The 12,952-nt window shown below is 46.4% G+C and overlaps 6 protein-coding genes across 6 annotated transcripts; 4 read left to right on the top strand and 2 right to left on the bottom strand.

Annotated features, from left to right (window-relative positions):
• The first annotated feature begins 148 nt into the window (after nt 1-148).
• TrAtP1_002398 (uncharacterized protein) lies at nt 149-1,248 on the top strand. Its single transcript, XM_014085419.2, has 3 exons — nt 149-399; nt 542-741; nt 825-1,248. The coding sequence occupies exons 2-3, from the start codon at nt 613-615 to the stop codon at nt 1,065-1,067; spliced, it is 372 nt and encodes a 123-aa protein (XP_013940894.1). The 5' UTR covers nt 149-399; nt 542-612; the 3' UTR covers nt 1,068-1,248.
• A 517-nt stretch (nt 1,249-1,765) lies between these two features.
• On the top strand, nt 1,766-2,691 carry TrAtP1_002397 (uncharacterized protein). Its single transcript, XM_014085420.2, has 3 exons — nt 1,766-2,119; nt 2,180-2,427; nt 2,485-2,691. The coding sequence occupies exons 1-3, from the start codon at nt 1,964-1,966 to the stop codon at nt 2,522-2,524; spliced, it is 444 nt and encodes a 147-aa protein (XP_013940895.2). The 5' UTR covers nt 1,766-1,963; the 3' UTR covers nt 2,525-2,691.
• Nucleotides 2,692-4,620: 1,929 nt separating this feature from the next.
• TrAtP1_002396 (uncharacterized protein) lies at nt 4,621-6,119 on the bottom strand. Its single transcript, XM_014085421.2, has 2 exons — nt 5,208-6,119; nt 4,621-5,102 (listed from the first exon to the last, which is right to left on the bottom strand). The coding sequence occupies exons 1-2, from the start codon at nt 6,010-6,012 to the stop codon at nt 4,744-4,746; spliced, it is 1,164 nt and encodes a 387-aa protein (XP_013940896.2). The 5' UTR covers nt 6,013-6,119; the 3' UTR covers nt 4,621-4,743.
• A 204-nt stretch (nt 6,120-6,323) lies between these two features.
• TrAtP1_002395 (uncharacterized protein) lies at nt 6,324-7,384 on the top strand. Its single transcript, XM_014085215.2, has 2 exons — nt 6,324-6,641; nt 6,724-7,384. The coding sequence occupies exons 1-2, from the start codon at nt 6,401-6,403 to the stop codon at nt 7,284-7,286; spliced, it is 804 nt and encodes a 267-aa protein (XP_013940690.2). The 5' UTR covers nt 6,324-6,400; the 3' UTR covers nt 7,287-7,384.
• Nucleotides 7,385-7,515: 131 nt separating this feature from the next.
• Nucleotides 7,516-8,571, bottom strand: TrAtP1_002394 (uncharacterized protein; the record flags this gene model as incomplete). Its single annotated transcript, XM_014085422.2, has 1 exon — nt 7,516-8,571. One exon carries the CDS (start codon nt 8,569-8,571, stop codon nt 7,516-7,518), a length of 1,056 nt encoding a protein of 351 aa, XP_013940897.2.
• A 1,245-nt stretch (nt 8,572-9,816) lies between these two features.
• On the top strand, nt 9,817-11,481 carry TrAtP1_002393 (uncharacterized protein; the record flags this gene model as incomplete). The annotated part of the gene is made up of 1 exon (XM_014085423.2): nt 9,817-11,481. One exon carries the CDS (start codon nt 9,817-9,819, stop codon nt 11,479-11,481), a length of 1,665 nt encoding a protein of 554 aa, XP_013940898.2.
• Between the last annotated feature and the right edge of the window lie 1,471 nt (nt 11,482-12,952).

Below are 12,952 nucleotides of genomic sequence, written 5' to 3'. Positions count from 1 at the left end.
ATTTCGTATTACTATCTTGCGGAGTTTGGTCCAAGGAGCCTTGCATATTCGATCCCGCTTAGCCAATCGTGGTCGGGCCTTGTTTCTCCACATCCACGGGCTCTTCGCAAACCCCGAAGAACCGTCAGCTCTTGTACACAGACGGACAGTTCATAGACCACGATTCCGCCCTGCTTCCCGAATCCTTGGGTACTGCCCTGCCACTTCAGCTTGGCACGAGTCTCCTGCTTGTTGATCAGCCTCACCCATGACTCGATTTGCCGCGAGACCCCTGTCAACTCTTGAACAAAGTTTGCCAAAGCTAGACGCTACCTTAATCGGTGCGTGGGTCTATGCGGATACAGATTATTCGAGCACTACTTTTGACTCTCACTCGATGTTTGACAAAAGCTTCAAAATGTGAGATTTCCACTGCTTCTGGGGCAGGTCCTTTTCCTGAGGAGACACGATGTAGCTCCTATGACAATTGCTATTATTCCTTTTTCTCTCATACCCTCTTTGTTCTTTTTCTTCAGACACATCTCAATTAACTAATGTCAAGCTGATGGTATTGACTCCAGCCTACATTCGCACACAACACTTGCCTCTCATTCTATCCATTAGAAACCAACCATGGGCTCCGTCGGCCCAACCAGTGCTCCCAGTAAGGTTGTCAAGGAAGGGAGAAAGCTCGCGTGCCGGCTCTGCCAAAAACGGAAGAAGAAATGCAATCGAAAGAGTCCATGTTCTATGTGCATCAAGGTGCGGCCTCCGCCAACTCTCCACCTGAAAGATAAGACAAAAGCAGCGCGCTAACATACTCTTATTTCCTTACACGTATTCAGCTCAAGGTTGTCTGCCAGCCAAGCACGCCAGCGCCTACTCGCAAACGCAGGCAGTCAACAAAGGACCTGTTTGCACGGCTGGCATGGTGTGAAGAGCAGCTGCGGCGCACTATTGACGACCGCAATCAGTGCGATGAATGCCTTCCATCAACAGAGACATCCACAGACGGAGTAGCAGAGAGGCTTTCAGAAATCAAATCAGCTTCAAGAGCAGCCTCTGCCACAGTCACGGCCAAACCATAACCCTAGATCACGTCCGGTTCAGCAGAGCTGATACTTGGACACATATACGCTTTAATATTAATACCAAATCAACCTTCTCTTCGGACAGAATATTGCTAGTATACAATCCTCAGTCTATGTTGCGTTGAATGGGGCAAAATACCATCATCAACAGCTCTGTTCCTCACTCTCTCCCCCATTCTCCTCGTAAAATAAAGCTCAGGCCAAACTATCAAAAAAAACCTGGGGGATGGCCTCTACTTCGTTATTCTAAAAGTGGAGAGTTGAGATTTCATCGCCTCTTATTGGTGCTTCCATCACCCCCAATTGCTTCTTTTGGCCATGCGGAGACGCGAAGATCCATGATTTTCTTATGGGGCAGACGGACTTTTGAAGCATAAAGCGCCCCCCGGCTCGCGAATCACACGAGGCTGATGGCCCCTAGCCAGCAAAATACGCGGATAACCAAGCACTAGCATTTTTATTTAGTGGGATGTGGAATGATTCTGGACCTATTGGGCTTAGCTGGCCGCGATTCTCGTTGCGAAAGTTACCGCAATTGGAGACGTCTGTGGATCCTCTTGGCCCGCCGCCGCTGTCCTATACGCTCTCCTTTTCCGTGACATGTTAATTCATCCGTTCATGATGTGACTGTAGCCGTCGTTGTATCGCAGTCGAGAGCCTATCCGATCCCGTCTCCCTTTTTCGGACGCGGATAGCTTGAGGCGCCCGATTTACCGCCAGACTTTCGGAAGAGACTTGCAGTCTTGTATACCGCCATAGGGTGTATTGTATGCCCATCAGGGAGTAGCCGCGATGGTGATGTTTATGATTATGTTGAAAAGAGCTTGCACTCTTGTCTTAGTGCGGTCTCGCCTGTAGTTCAGTTTTGCCAAAGAAAACTGCAGCTGTAGGCCATGGACGAAGTAAAACGAGATGTCTCGGATATCACAAGATCGATCCTCTTAGCCACACGCTTAGTCTCAACAAGTCTTTACATTTTTATCGCATGCTTTTCTATTAAACGGCTATGCGATGTGCTCAGCATCTTTGATTGCTTCATCATCTTAATGGTACTCTTTACACCAAAAACCAATGATGCTTACGAACAAGCCTATTAACCGTTTCTCTAGTGTCTGACTGCCTTGGTCTACGGAAGTTTAGACGTCATATTCCCCTCGTTATTCGATTCGACACTTTCCTCGTACACGAATACCAGATTCCGGTGTGATGTTATCCTGTGTCTCGGATTCACAATTGCGTCGACGACACTGAGTAGAGCGGCTTCGAATGAGACTCTGCATGAAAGCTTATACTGGGAGAGGGATATGGCTTTGAGTGAGATGCGGCGTATTCAGTCAACCTTGTCCGCGGTGGTTAGGTGAGTTTGAGCTGTTGGAGTGTATTCATGGATGCTAATATGGTCTTTGTTCTATAGCACATTTCACATGGGCATGTGCATCTGGCAGCCGCTATAACCAAGCTTTCTTGTATGTCAAGTGCTGCATTATGATGGTTAACAATACATTGGTTGACATTGTTTATTTACAATGAGCTACATATTCACGAGACAAGGACGATTTCTCCATGACCATAATCACGTTCATATCGACTGCATAGAGTTGGTTAGTAATGCCATTATAATGCTATTTTATTTGGTGCCACCTAGTGTACTCGTACCAAATTACAAATGGTTCAACCAGTTTCCAATATCCTCCAATCAAACTCCCACAAGATACATCTAAGCAGCGGTTAGGTGGATATTTGATTAGAGATGGCCATCTCCTTTTCTTTCGTTACAAAGCATCCTTGCTATACAGGAACCTTTTCACGTGTATGCCTTGCTCGCTAGCGGCTGGCCGAGCTTAAGCAGTAGAGAACTCTATACAACGGCGAAGGCTTTCCCTTCACAAGCAGATAACCAAGATGACGCCATTTAGATGCCAAAATAGCCAGGCTGGAACTACTATAATGCTTTTAGTATCCATGCATGGGGCCAGAGGACGGATGGAAGATGATTTACTTCGCATTGAAAGTTGCGGCACGTATATGGCTTGCAACATTTAGAATCGAGCAATCCGCATTTCGCGCCCTAAATTCTCGAACAGATTAACATGTTATTTCAATTATACTTTGCCTGGGTCATAAACCTTGACCTTTTCTTGACATTTGCCTTGGACAAGAGCCGCACTGGCGAGAATCACTAGATGAGCGAGATTGAACTTCATTTTCTTTTCTATGGCGATACGATGATGCAAATTGGCAAAGAGTACAGAAAGTAGCCATTGAAGTGGATGGATGATGGCTTTTTATGCCTCAAGCTTCAGTGCTAGCGGCATGCTACACGTAGCCTTACTCATAAGATTCTATATGACTCCAACTACGTGTCACAGCATCTGCAAGCTATCTATTACTTACACAGCATTTATTTTCTGGGTATCACAAACGTAAAATGCCAAGGAAGAGTGTTTATCGTTTTGTCATGCCATGAGGACACTATTCTATCTTGCTCAAACCAAAGGTGGCTAATCGCTCGAGGTTTGCATACAGCTATTGGGGGTATATAAACCACTCGCATACGAAAAGTCACACAACAATCAAGATATCCCTCCTTCGGGCGCACGTAATATTTCATGTGCTATAGGAGAAAATGGAACACCGAAAATACCAAGCTCGAATACGAGTTGATACGGGAATTGTGCCATGATTCTGAGCTACGAACTGCATAAACCTCAGGATATAAAGGCGAGCTGGGGATAGAAGAGCAATCTCAATCATAAGTGCATAGCACATTTCTATATGCAGAGGAGACGCACTATTCAGGAAGAAAATGTCAGTTTCAAATAACATTATTTGGTGCTCACATCTATAAGCATTGTTCACAAGATGTTCTAATTTTCGGCATCTCTCGGGTAGGTGATGCCAGCTCCGTCCCACCATCATCGGTGGACTGAGTAGCTATACGAGTTCTCAACGCTCAATCCATATCGTAGATGCTCATAAACACGATGAGGATGCTTTGTATCATTGGTTTGCGCAAAACATTTGCTAATCTTGATGGCCGATCGTCTGCAACCCAGTCGTAAACAATAGTCCGTATGACACAAGTCTGCGAAATCCCGAATGTGAACAGGGATCGTCACTGATCCAACACGGCCCCTATTCTAACTCTATTCATCTTGGCTTAGTAAGAAAGGAGGACATGCATCCTGGCGTATCACAGAAACAAGGAGATCAAGAACACAATCTGCCAAAGGGGAATTCACATCAGATCCATAGGGCGCGACGACGGCCCGAGCGACAAACAGAGCCCAATATCTACTTCTTGGCAAGAATTGGACAGCCTCAGATGCAAGGACGGGAGATTTTGGATACAAATGGCAAATGTTTGGCGTATGTATTGCATGAAGATGCTAATATAACCTTGTATAACCGTGGGGTACAAGTCGACTGCTCTTATTTATAGTGAAGGTGCATTTATGACAGGATTTGGCAGCTATAATAAGAGAAGTGAGTTTTCTATAAATATGTTGATATAATATTAAGCCAAGTATATAAAAACTGTTAAAAATCTCACCATTTCATTGCCATGCATTTCTGTATGTCGCCATCATCGCCAAACCTCTCCGAGCTAATCTCTATAAGATTTCTATGGAGTAATACCAAGTCAACTACTATTATAACTCCTTTCCAGGTTCTATTCCATTGGAAATCTTCTCTTAACGAGTACGTCGTTATAGAGAACGTCATCTACTCTGCAGCTTGTTGCTTGCGCCGCCGAGTGGACAATATCATCCATGAACAGCAGTGACTTGTCGCAAAATTCATCAAACACTGTCTTACCTTGCGCCATGATTTCGTCAATCTGTCTTCCAATGTCCGCTATTATCTTCAGCATAGCAGTATGTTCTTCAATTCGCCGCACTCTCTCATCTCCGATTTTCACCCTCTTGTTATATCTATTCCTCCGATATCTAAGTTTATTCTCTTCTAGCTTCCTAAGTACTCCTTCCTCAAAGCGTTGATGGCATTTGGTTAAAGCAAGGCCAACGTCGCCTAGACGAGGAATCGGTGTCAGTAAATGCCATGATCCAATCGTACCGCGCTGTGCTGAGAATGATAAATCATGGTTAAGAGAGCAAGGAGACTAGTAAGACTTACTGAAACCTATCTCTCGAACGTTGTCTTGATGGACTTTCAGAGAATCCTCTAGCCTCCTCACAGCGGTTTCGAGATCTTTGGTCTCTAAATTCACTACGCCAAATAAAATGGAACTGGGAGCCAGCTTTTCACAAACTTGTCCAATGACTCTTAGTAGCAGAGTATAGCTCTGTTCAACATCATTCATGGCAGACTCGGAGGTTTGGGACGATTTGGAATTGGCCGTTCCCCATGAGCCGCCAGATCCATCCGATAGAACCGACCCCGTATCATCACGCGATTGCTGCCCCCGAGGCGCGTCATGTTGGCGTGCGCTCTTCTTGGAAAAAATGTTACGCAACTTATTCCGAAGCCCACCTTTGGCCATGCGCCATTGTTCCTGCTCTTGGATCAGTCTCCTTGCGTCAAATTCGAGAGTCAAGAGTGCGCGCCCCGTCCGTAGCAAGTCGTCCTTGATCCAGTTTTGGTGCGCTTCTGCATCCTGTGTGATTCTCTTGACTTCATACGAAGGCACTTTGGATGCGAAGTTCAGCAGATAGGGGCGGCAAGCGAGTTTATACCACAGGCCAAGGTCAATCTCCGGGTGGTTGTCTCCATCAACCTCGGCATCAACGTCTAAAGCCTGCAACTGGGTATTGGCCAGGAGACGTTGATCTTCCCTTGCTGGATCATCGTTCAACACAACGCGAGCCTCTCGTGTTGGGCTTGAGGGGCCTGGGTTAAGCCGCCGACGTTTTGCTGGACTGTCTCCGCCGGTCGCATCTGGCGTTGCCGGGAGGCCATGCTCGGGGGTTTGATTCATCATCTTTGCGTACCGTTTTCGTTCTCAAAGTACTTTGCTCAAACTACTTGTGCCCAAGAGATAAAAATCCAAGTCTAAGAGAGATGAGACATGGGCCTACTTTGGTGAGGATTTCCTCTCTGAATTTAAATATCTCACAGTTTTAAAACTGTAGGCACACTACAGCCTTGCTTATTTACGCGTGATAATTTGGGCACTGATGCATCCATGTATGGAACATACCCCGCTTTCTGTCCCAATGGCGAATGCATGCTGCATCAAATAATGGTCCAGATGCACGCTCTTGAGATTTATGATACCTGTAACTTTGGGCACCCTCTATAGGCTCTTGCTTGCAAAAAGTCTCTGCTCTGGTATTGAGCACTCAGTAGAGCGCTGTCGACACTCCAGCATGAATGATTTCCATCTTGGGCAAAGTCCCGAGAATCTCCATGGCCAGGAACTCACAGACTACGTCGATCAGTCAATCAAAGATGAAGAAGTTTTCCACTACTTTGGGTTCGAGTACCTGCATCGCCTGAACATTGTCTCTCTGCAGAACCAACTGATTGCGCTGAGAGAGTCAATCGCAGCAGGGACTTGTAAACTCGATCAAGATCCAGATCGGCTGAAATGCCTTCTATCAGACTACAGTAAGCCCCCAAGGGTCTTGTCTCAACTTTGACTTGGCCCCTCCCATTTTTGCGATCCATCTAACAGGGAAATCATTTGCAGCCAATGCAGTACGAAACTATAACTATGTTCGACAGGGGCAACGATTATCTCCACATGAGACCGAAACGAGGAAGCTGCGCCTCAAATCCAAGTTCCCGTCCATGGTTTTGAGACATCGGAAGACTCGACCCTTTGAGTCTCATTATTACTACCTCCAAGACGGAAATTCGGATTCCAAAGTCGAATTCTTCCGCGACTTTTTGAGAAGGCATCTGCCCCGTAGATGGACGTATACCAAGGAGGAGCGACATAACCGGCTACAAGAGTACCAGCAGGGCAAACCGCCGCTCCAGATATCAAAGGCAGTGGACAAGACTGTGCGTCTGGGAGTGTCCCTCCTCGCAGTCGCAGCGTTAGTGGCTCCCATGTGCATCATGATACTGAACCCGTCGATGACCAAGAGTTTGATCACGTCGTCCCTGTTCATGATAGCTTTTGCGGTCGGCATCTCATTCGGGATGAAGACGTCAAACTCTGAGACTCTTGTGGCTACGGCGACATACTCGGCTGTCCTTGTTGTCTTTGTGGGCACGAATTCGGGGTCTTCGTCGGGGGCATCCTAATGTTGAAAGAAGTAGATATGGTCGTTTCCTATCGGTCTCAGATTCCCTCTCGCGACTAATCTATTGTATACACTAGTGATATTTTATATCGATATAGCTTTATCTTACTTTTTACGCTCTAGTACAAACATACCGGCGTTTCGTGTTTGCGAAATCTCAAGCAGAGGCTTCTTTTTGCGGCAAAAAAGCGCAAACCACATACTATAACTCATGTATTATATACAAGAAATCATATCGGAACCACTATCTTAGTGTTGCTAACACCGGCCTTTAGTTTATCCAGCGCAGAGTTCAAACCCTCCAAACCACCAGCCTCAACCTGAATAGGCGGACTAGGAACAACTGTATTCGACTTGAGACCCTCCGCCAGCCATCCATTGAAGCACTGGTACATATGCTTGTCCCTAACACTTGTATCGCCTCCCCCGAAAGATAAGACCGGCGGGAAATTGAACAAGATTGTAGTATTGTCAAGGGTGGGGTGATCTTGGGGAAGAGTAGGAGAGTGTGCAACCTTGGCCGGAGCATCGCCTTTGGTCTCCATGAGGACATCCAGCGTTGGCTGCAGACTATCCTTGACGACGCAGTGTGCGGTGTTGAGCCTAACGCCATCTTTCTGAGCCTGACGAACAATCTTGGAGACAACATCGCCATCTTTGTAGTCAAAGACGGCGTGTGCTCCGAGTTTCTTCATGTACTCGTGGTTGTGAGAGCTGGCAGTTACATAAACGGTAAAGCCCAGAAGTTTGGCTGATTGGACAGCAAAAGTGCCGACACTGCTCGCGCCACCCCAGATTAAAACTGCCTGTTTATTCTGCGGTGTATACCGCGTATCGAGCGAGATGCCAACTGTTGTCCATGCCGTCAAAGCAGTCATAACGGCCAAAGGGAAAACAGCACCTTGTTCAAACGAAAGGTTGTCAGGGAGCGCAACAACGCCTTCGGCCTGAGCCAAGACAAGTTTCTGAAACGCCCCGTAGTCTGGCAAGCCGTCATGGTAGAAATTTGAGGCAAAAGCGATAACTCGTGCGCCTGGGACAAGGCCTGTTGACACGCCGGGGCCTACCTTGGCGACGATGCCAGCCACATCGGATCCGATGACTGTGGGATAACTGGGAATCGGGGGGAATCCAGTGTCCCGTTGGTGATAGTCGACGGGATTCAGGGCCACGGCCTTGACTTCAATAAGGAGCTCATTCGGACCAGGCTCTGGGGTGGTGCGCTCGGCGACTATGAATGCGCCACCCCTTTGAGGGATAATAGCAGCGGCGTGGGTTGGAGCCATAGTCAGACAGCTTAGTCAAAGTCTATATAGAGAATTACAAACAAATCTTCCAATCTTTATCGTCAGTTGTAGTGCTATTTAAGTATGTATTTAGTCTGCTCAACCAAGCGACTCCTTCCGGCTTTTAGAATATGGGGTGCTACTATCTCCGCCATAGATTGTCCTAGCCCCGAGCTGTTATATGAGTACTATTTCGCAACGTTTAATACGTAAAACGATAGTTTTTAAATGTTTACTTCAACACGGAGTTTATTGTAAACGCCGAGCAAAGTGTATATCGTCTATGCTCTGATGTGTCACCATAAATCCTTCCAGATGCCTACCTATCCTAAAGCATCTACGTACAATTCTTTTGTGGCGGCTCATGCGCTAGTTACCCTTCAAGAGAGTTACTCCTGATTCGCTTCGAATCGGATGAAGAATACATATTGTGAGTAAAAGATGTCCCTTTTATCTCAGCGTCGCTGGTGAGTGGCTTCAAACAGCCAATACATAAAATGAGGACTATGGAACTTGGGATACTAAATATCCAATCTGAAACAGCCGTCAGTATCGCCAGATGTAGTCGCGGCAAATGACTTCTTGATTTTGGCTCTCAACTTCTTCGCTTAGCTTATAGTGTCACTGGGTCGTCTGGATTGATTCACAATCTGGCAGTGTCAAAGTTGATGATGAAGGAACATCATGCACATGCCCTATATTCTTCCTGCGAGTACTTCTGGTAACGTCGTGTGCGCTCAAGAGCACCCTTAATGCGTGCTGCATTCACAGTTCGATAGTGCCTATTTTATCCGTGCCTCAATCACGAGACCTGGGTTTATTATTCAAGCTTACATGGGTTTTAGGCGTCTTCCGACGAGGCTCGGGTGGGCCATGACTAGGATCGAGTTGCAGCCCGAAGGCGAAATGTCAGGCAAATAAATCGTAAACACGTCTTTCTCTGTATTGTATCAATTTTAACTGGTGGTGAATTATCGTAAATGTGGAGATTTATATGCGCGATAGTGTTTTTGCGACTTCACGATAATGCTTGCCATCTCATCATTGGGCCAGGTGTATCGAGCGGGAAACTCTTCACCGAGAGGCCCCATCATTGGTTGCAGAAAATACTGTAGAGTACGAGCTGGGGAGTATTAAAACCCTCAATTGATCACGATGAAATGCACTTTATTGTATTTTTACAGCGCCGTCTAGACAGAAGCTCAAGAGACTGTCGTCACAGTTACACGTTCCCAGCTCCTCAAGATGGAGAAATTTCACCGTTTTAAGCCAAACTGCACTCTTCCTAATGACGTACCCGTTGGCTTCGTCAATGCACCAAACATACGCACAACTATGCAAATCATTTGGAGTTGCTTCAGCGTCATCCTGCTCTGCACCTGGTCCATTCTCCGTCCCAACGTGCCGCCCGAGCTCAAGACCAAGGGATTGCGACAGGCCATTTACAAAAAGCTGTTTCTTTTGTCTCGAAAAGTTTACTGGGCGGGCGTCATGCTTATTGCTCCGGAATTCCTCACTACCTTTACGACGAAGAAGATGTTTGGGACGAAACAGAACGTCGAAACATTGAAAGCGCTTACGTGGAAGAAGACTGAGTGGGGTTTGCCGCAGACTATTCTTGCCGATATGGGAGGAATCGTCATTGACTTTTCAAACGTTGAGGATCGAGGTGTCAATAATGAAAAAATCGGATTGGAAAAATCGCCAGAGAGTCGACCAAATCATGAGATTCCAACGCTTAGCCAAGAGGTGCCTCCAGAGGTGCCTCCAGAAGTGCCTCTACAAAGGGAAGATACCATGATATACAATCAAGAAGCTCAGAATTCTGGCCAAGAAGTACTTGGTCCATATCTAGAAGTGATCAGATCACCAACAGAAACCGAATCTCAACCCCTTCGACAGCCTTCTAAAGCCTATTTCATCACAGAATTTGAGCGAAGGCAGAGCCGATGGTTGGGAGGATGTGAAATCCCATGGAAACGGCATGAACCGCACGAAAGAATCGCAATCAAGGTGAAAGAGGCACTTGAGAAGGAGGCAGTTAGACTTCATGAAGATTTGCCATACTGGAAGGTCCAAAATATTGCCTCGCTGTCTGGAAGCTTGTGGACACTGGATTCAAAGCAGCTGGCAATTGCCATCGCCCACGGAGTTATTGCAGACTTGCCAGATATCAAGACGGCAGAAATCGACGACAAGAATAAGTCGGACGCTTTAGTAAAAGTCCTGGCCGTGATGCAAGTCGCCTGGATGGTCATCCAGCTCTGTGCTCGAGTATACTATCATCACCCATTCGCGCCACTGGAGCTCGGCACTGTGGCATTCTCGGCTACGGCAATCATCTTGTACATTGTTGAATGGGACAAGCCAAAGGATATCAACACGCCATTTTATGTTAAGGCCGCTTCAGCGAGCGTTTCCAAAGATGCATTCACACAAATTGTCGAAGCCGCTCCGTTTCCATATATGCAATTTCCATTCGTACAGTACAAGCATTACTACATGCCTAGTGTTGCCTTTCATGAGACATATGGGAGTTTGAAGGTTATTGACGCAAAATCGTTTGTTGTTGCAATGATTACCGTTGTGTCTTTTGGCGGAATTCATCTCCTAGCATGGAATCTCCAGTTTCCAACTCCTGTCGAGGGCTTGCTGTGGAAGATATCCGCCATCATGACTATTGCGTGCCCTACTTTGTACGGCAGCAGTCATTTGCCGTGGCTGGGAAAGAATCCAAAGGACGCAACGAAAGTAGATAGGATGATGATAAAAGCCGTCGTTGGATTTACCTCGTTCTTCTACTTTTTCGCTCGCCTATTCCTGATTACGGAGTGCATTCGGTCGCTGTATTATTTGCCACGGGGTGCGTACATTGCGACTTGGACTGCTGATTTTCCACACCTGTCTTGAGATGATGAGTGTGAGTGCATCAATTGTGAGTGTCATGGTGCTTTATTACCTAGTACCTACTGGGTGAAGAAGGCGACCAGACAGAGGCTTTTCATAAGCGTTAGAGAAGACAGCATGAAAAGATGCTGAGACTCACTTTGATATCATGCAGGAAAAATTAGTGGGTTTGAAATGCAGAGTACCTATGATGGCAGAGCTCTCAAAGTTCCATTGTCCGAATTTTGGCTTATCCTTTGTCTGGGGCAAAGTGAATGGAGGCTGTGGGGGTGATGATGCGCGCAACGAGCATTGTCGCGGCAGGCATCTCTTGCTCGATTTTAATCATTTGGCCTCTTTCTTATGATGGAGATGACAACGTCGAATTTATTTCTTAAAGTATCATCCCGACGATAATATCGGTTTCCAAGGCAATACGTTGAGCTAGGCCTTAATTGTTAGCAGCTGATGAGAGTAGATCAAGTCGCATACAGCTCAATAGCAATGATAGACGCTCATCACTACAGGTAGAAATAGATGGCTGTAAGAATAATGGACTCGTTTGCTTTTTATCCAGTGCTACATGTGCATGTCCTCGCTCAACCAAAGCTTTGAGCTCAACTGACGAACTCAAAAGTTCATGAGGTGCGGCGCTTTCATTGGGTAAAAAGGCGGATGATGAGTCAGCTCAGGTCTCAGTCCTGAAATACAGCGCTCCGACGCCCTAAACTACAGTGACCGAGCCGCTACAAAACGGCAGTCCCGCACTACATGTACACGGGAAAGAGTGGGGTTCAGTGGGGTTCATGTCAGGTCAAACTCGACAAGCGGTGGCCAAAAAAAGCGAGACCGCGAAGATTTTGAACACACAACATGGTAACTATGTACACAAAGGGTCAAGATCAGCGTGTGCACAACTAGTGCTCTTATTACTGTTTTGTGAGTGCATATTCATTTTGCGGTCTCGCTTTTTTTGGCCACCGCTTGCTCGAGTCAGACGAACTTTCAAGCTCATGTCAGGTGAGCTGCAGGCATATGTCACTTGATATATCAATCGATCGACAGGTACCTCGCCCAAACTTGAGGTATATTTGCTTTAGAATAGAGTGCTTATGGCTGACTTGATCGCACTACATGGTGCCTGCAATTTCTTGGATGGAGAGATTCAAGTCGCCAAAGCGCGGTGGGCCACAAAGCGCTTCATCCGCGTACCCTAGAGTAATTGGAAAATAAAGCTCCATGTTCTGCTTGAGATGGTTGCGAGAACGCAAATTGAGCAAGCTTAGAAAGATGGAGGGGTGATTATCGGGATTTATTTCAGTATTTAAGCTGTAATCATTTTCATCCACGGTGATTTTTGGGTAATAGGTAGGCATCTTTTCTTTATACACCCAGTCGAATGTCATCGCTACCATGAGAGTATTCTCATACAGAAATAATTCTCTGCCATTAATTTTCATTCGCTCTATCCCTCAGACGACTAATTTCATTTCAT

This window comes from Trichoderma atroviride, chromosome 1, assembly GCF_020647795.1.
Source record: "Trichoderma atroviride chromosome 1, complete sequence".
NCBI classification, from domain to species: domain Eukaryota; kingdom Fungi; phylum Ascomycota; class Sordariomycetes; order Hypocreales; family Hypocreaceae; genus Trichoderma; species Trichoderma atroviride.
Note: the sequence above shows the minus strand (reverse complement) of the source record. Positions and strands in the feature narration are given on the sequence as shown.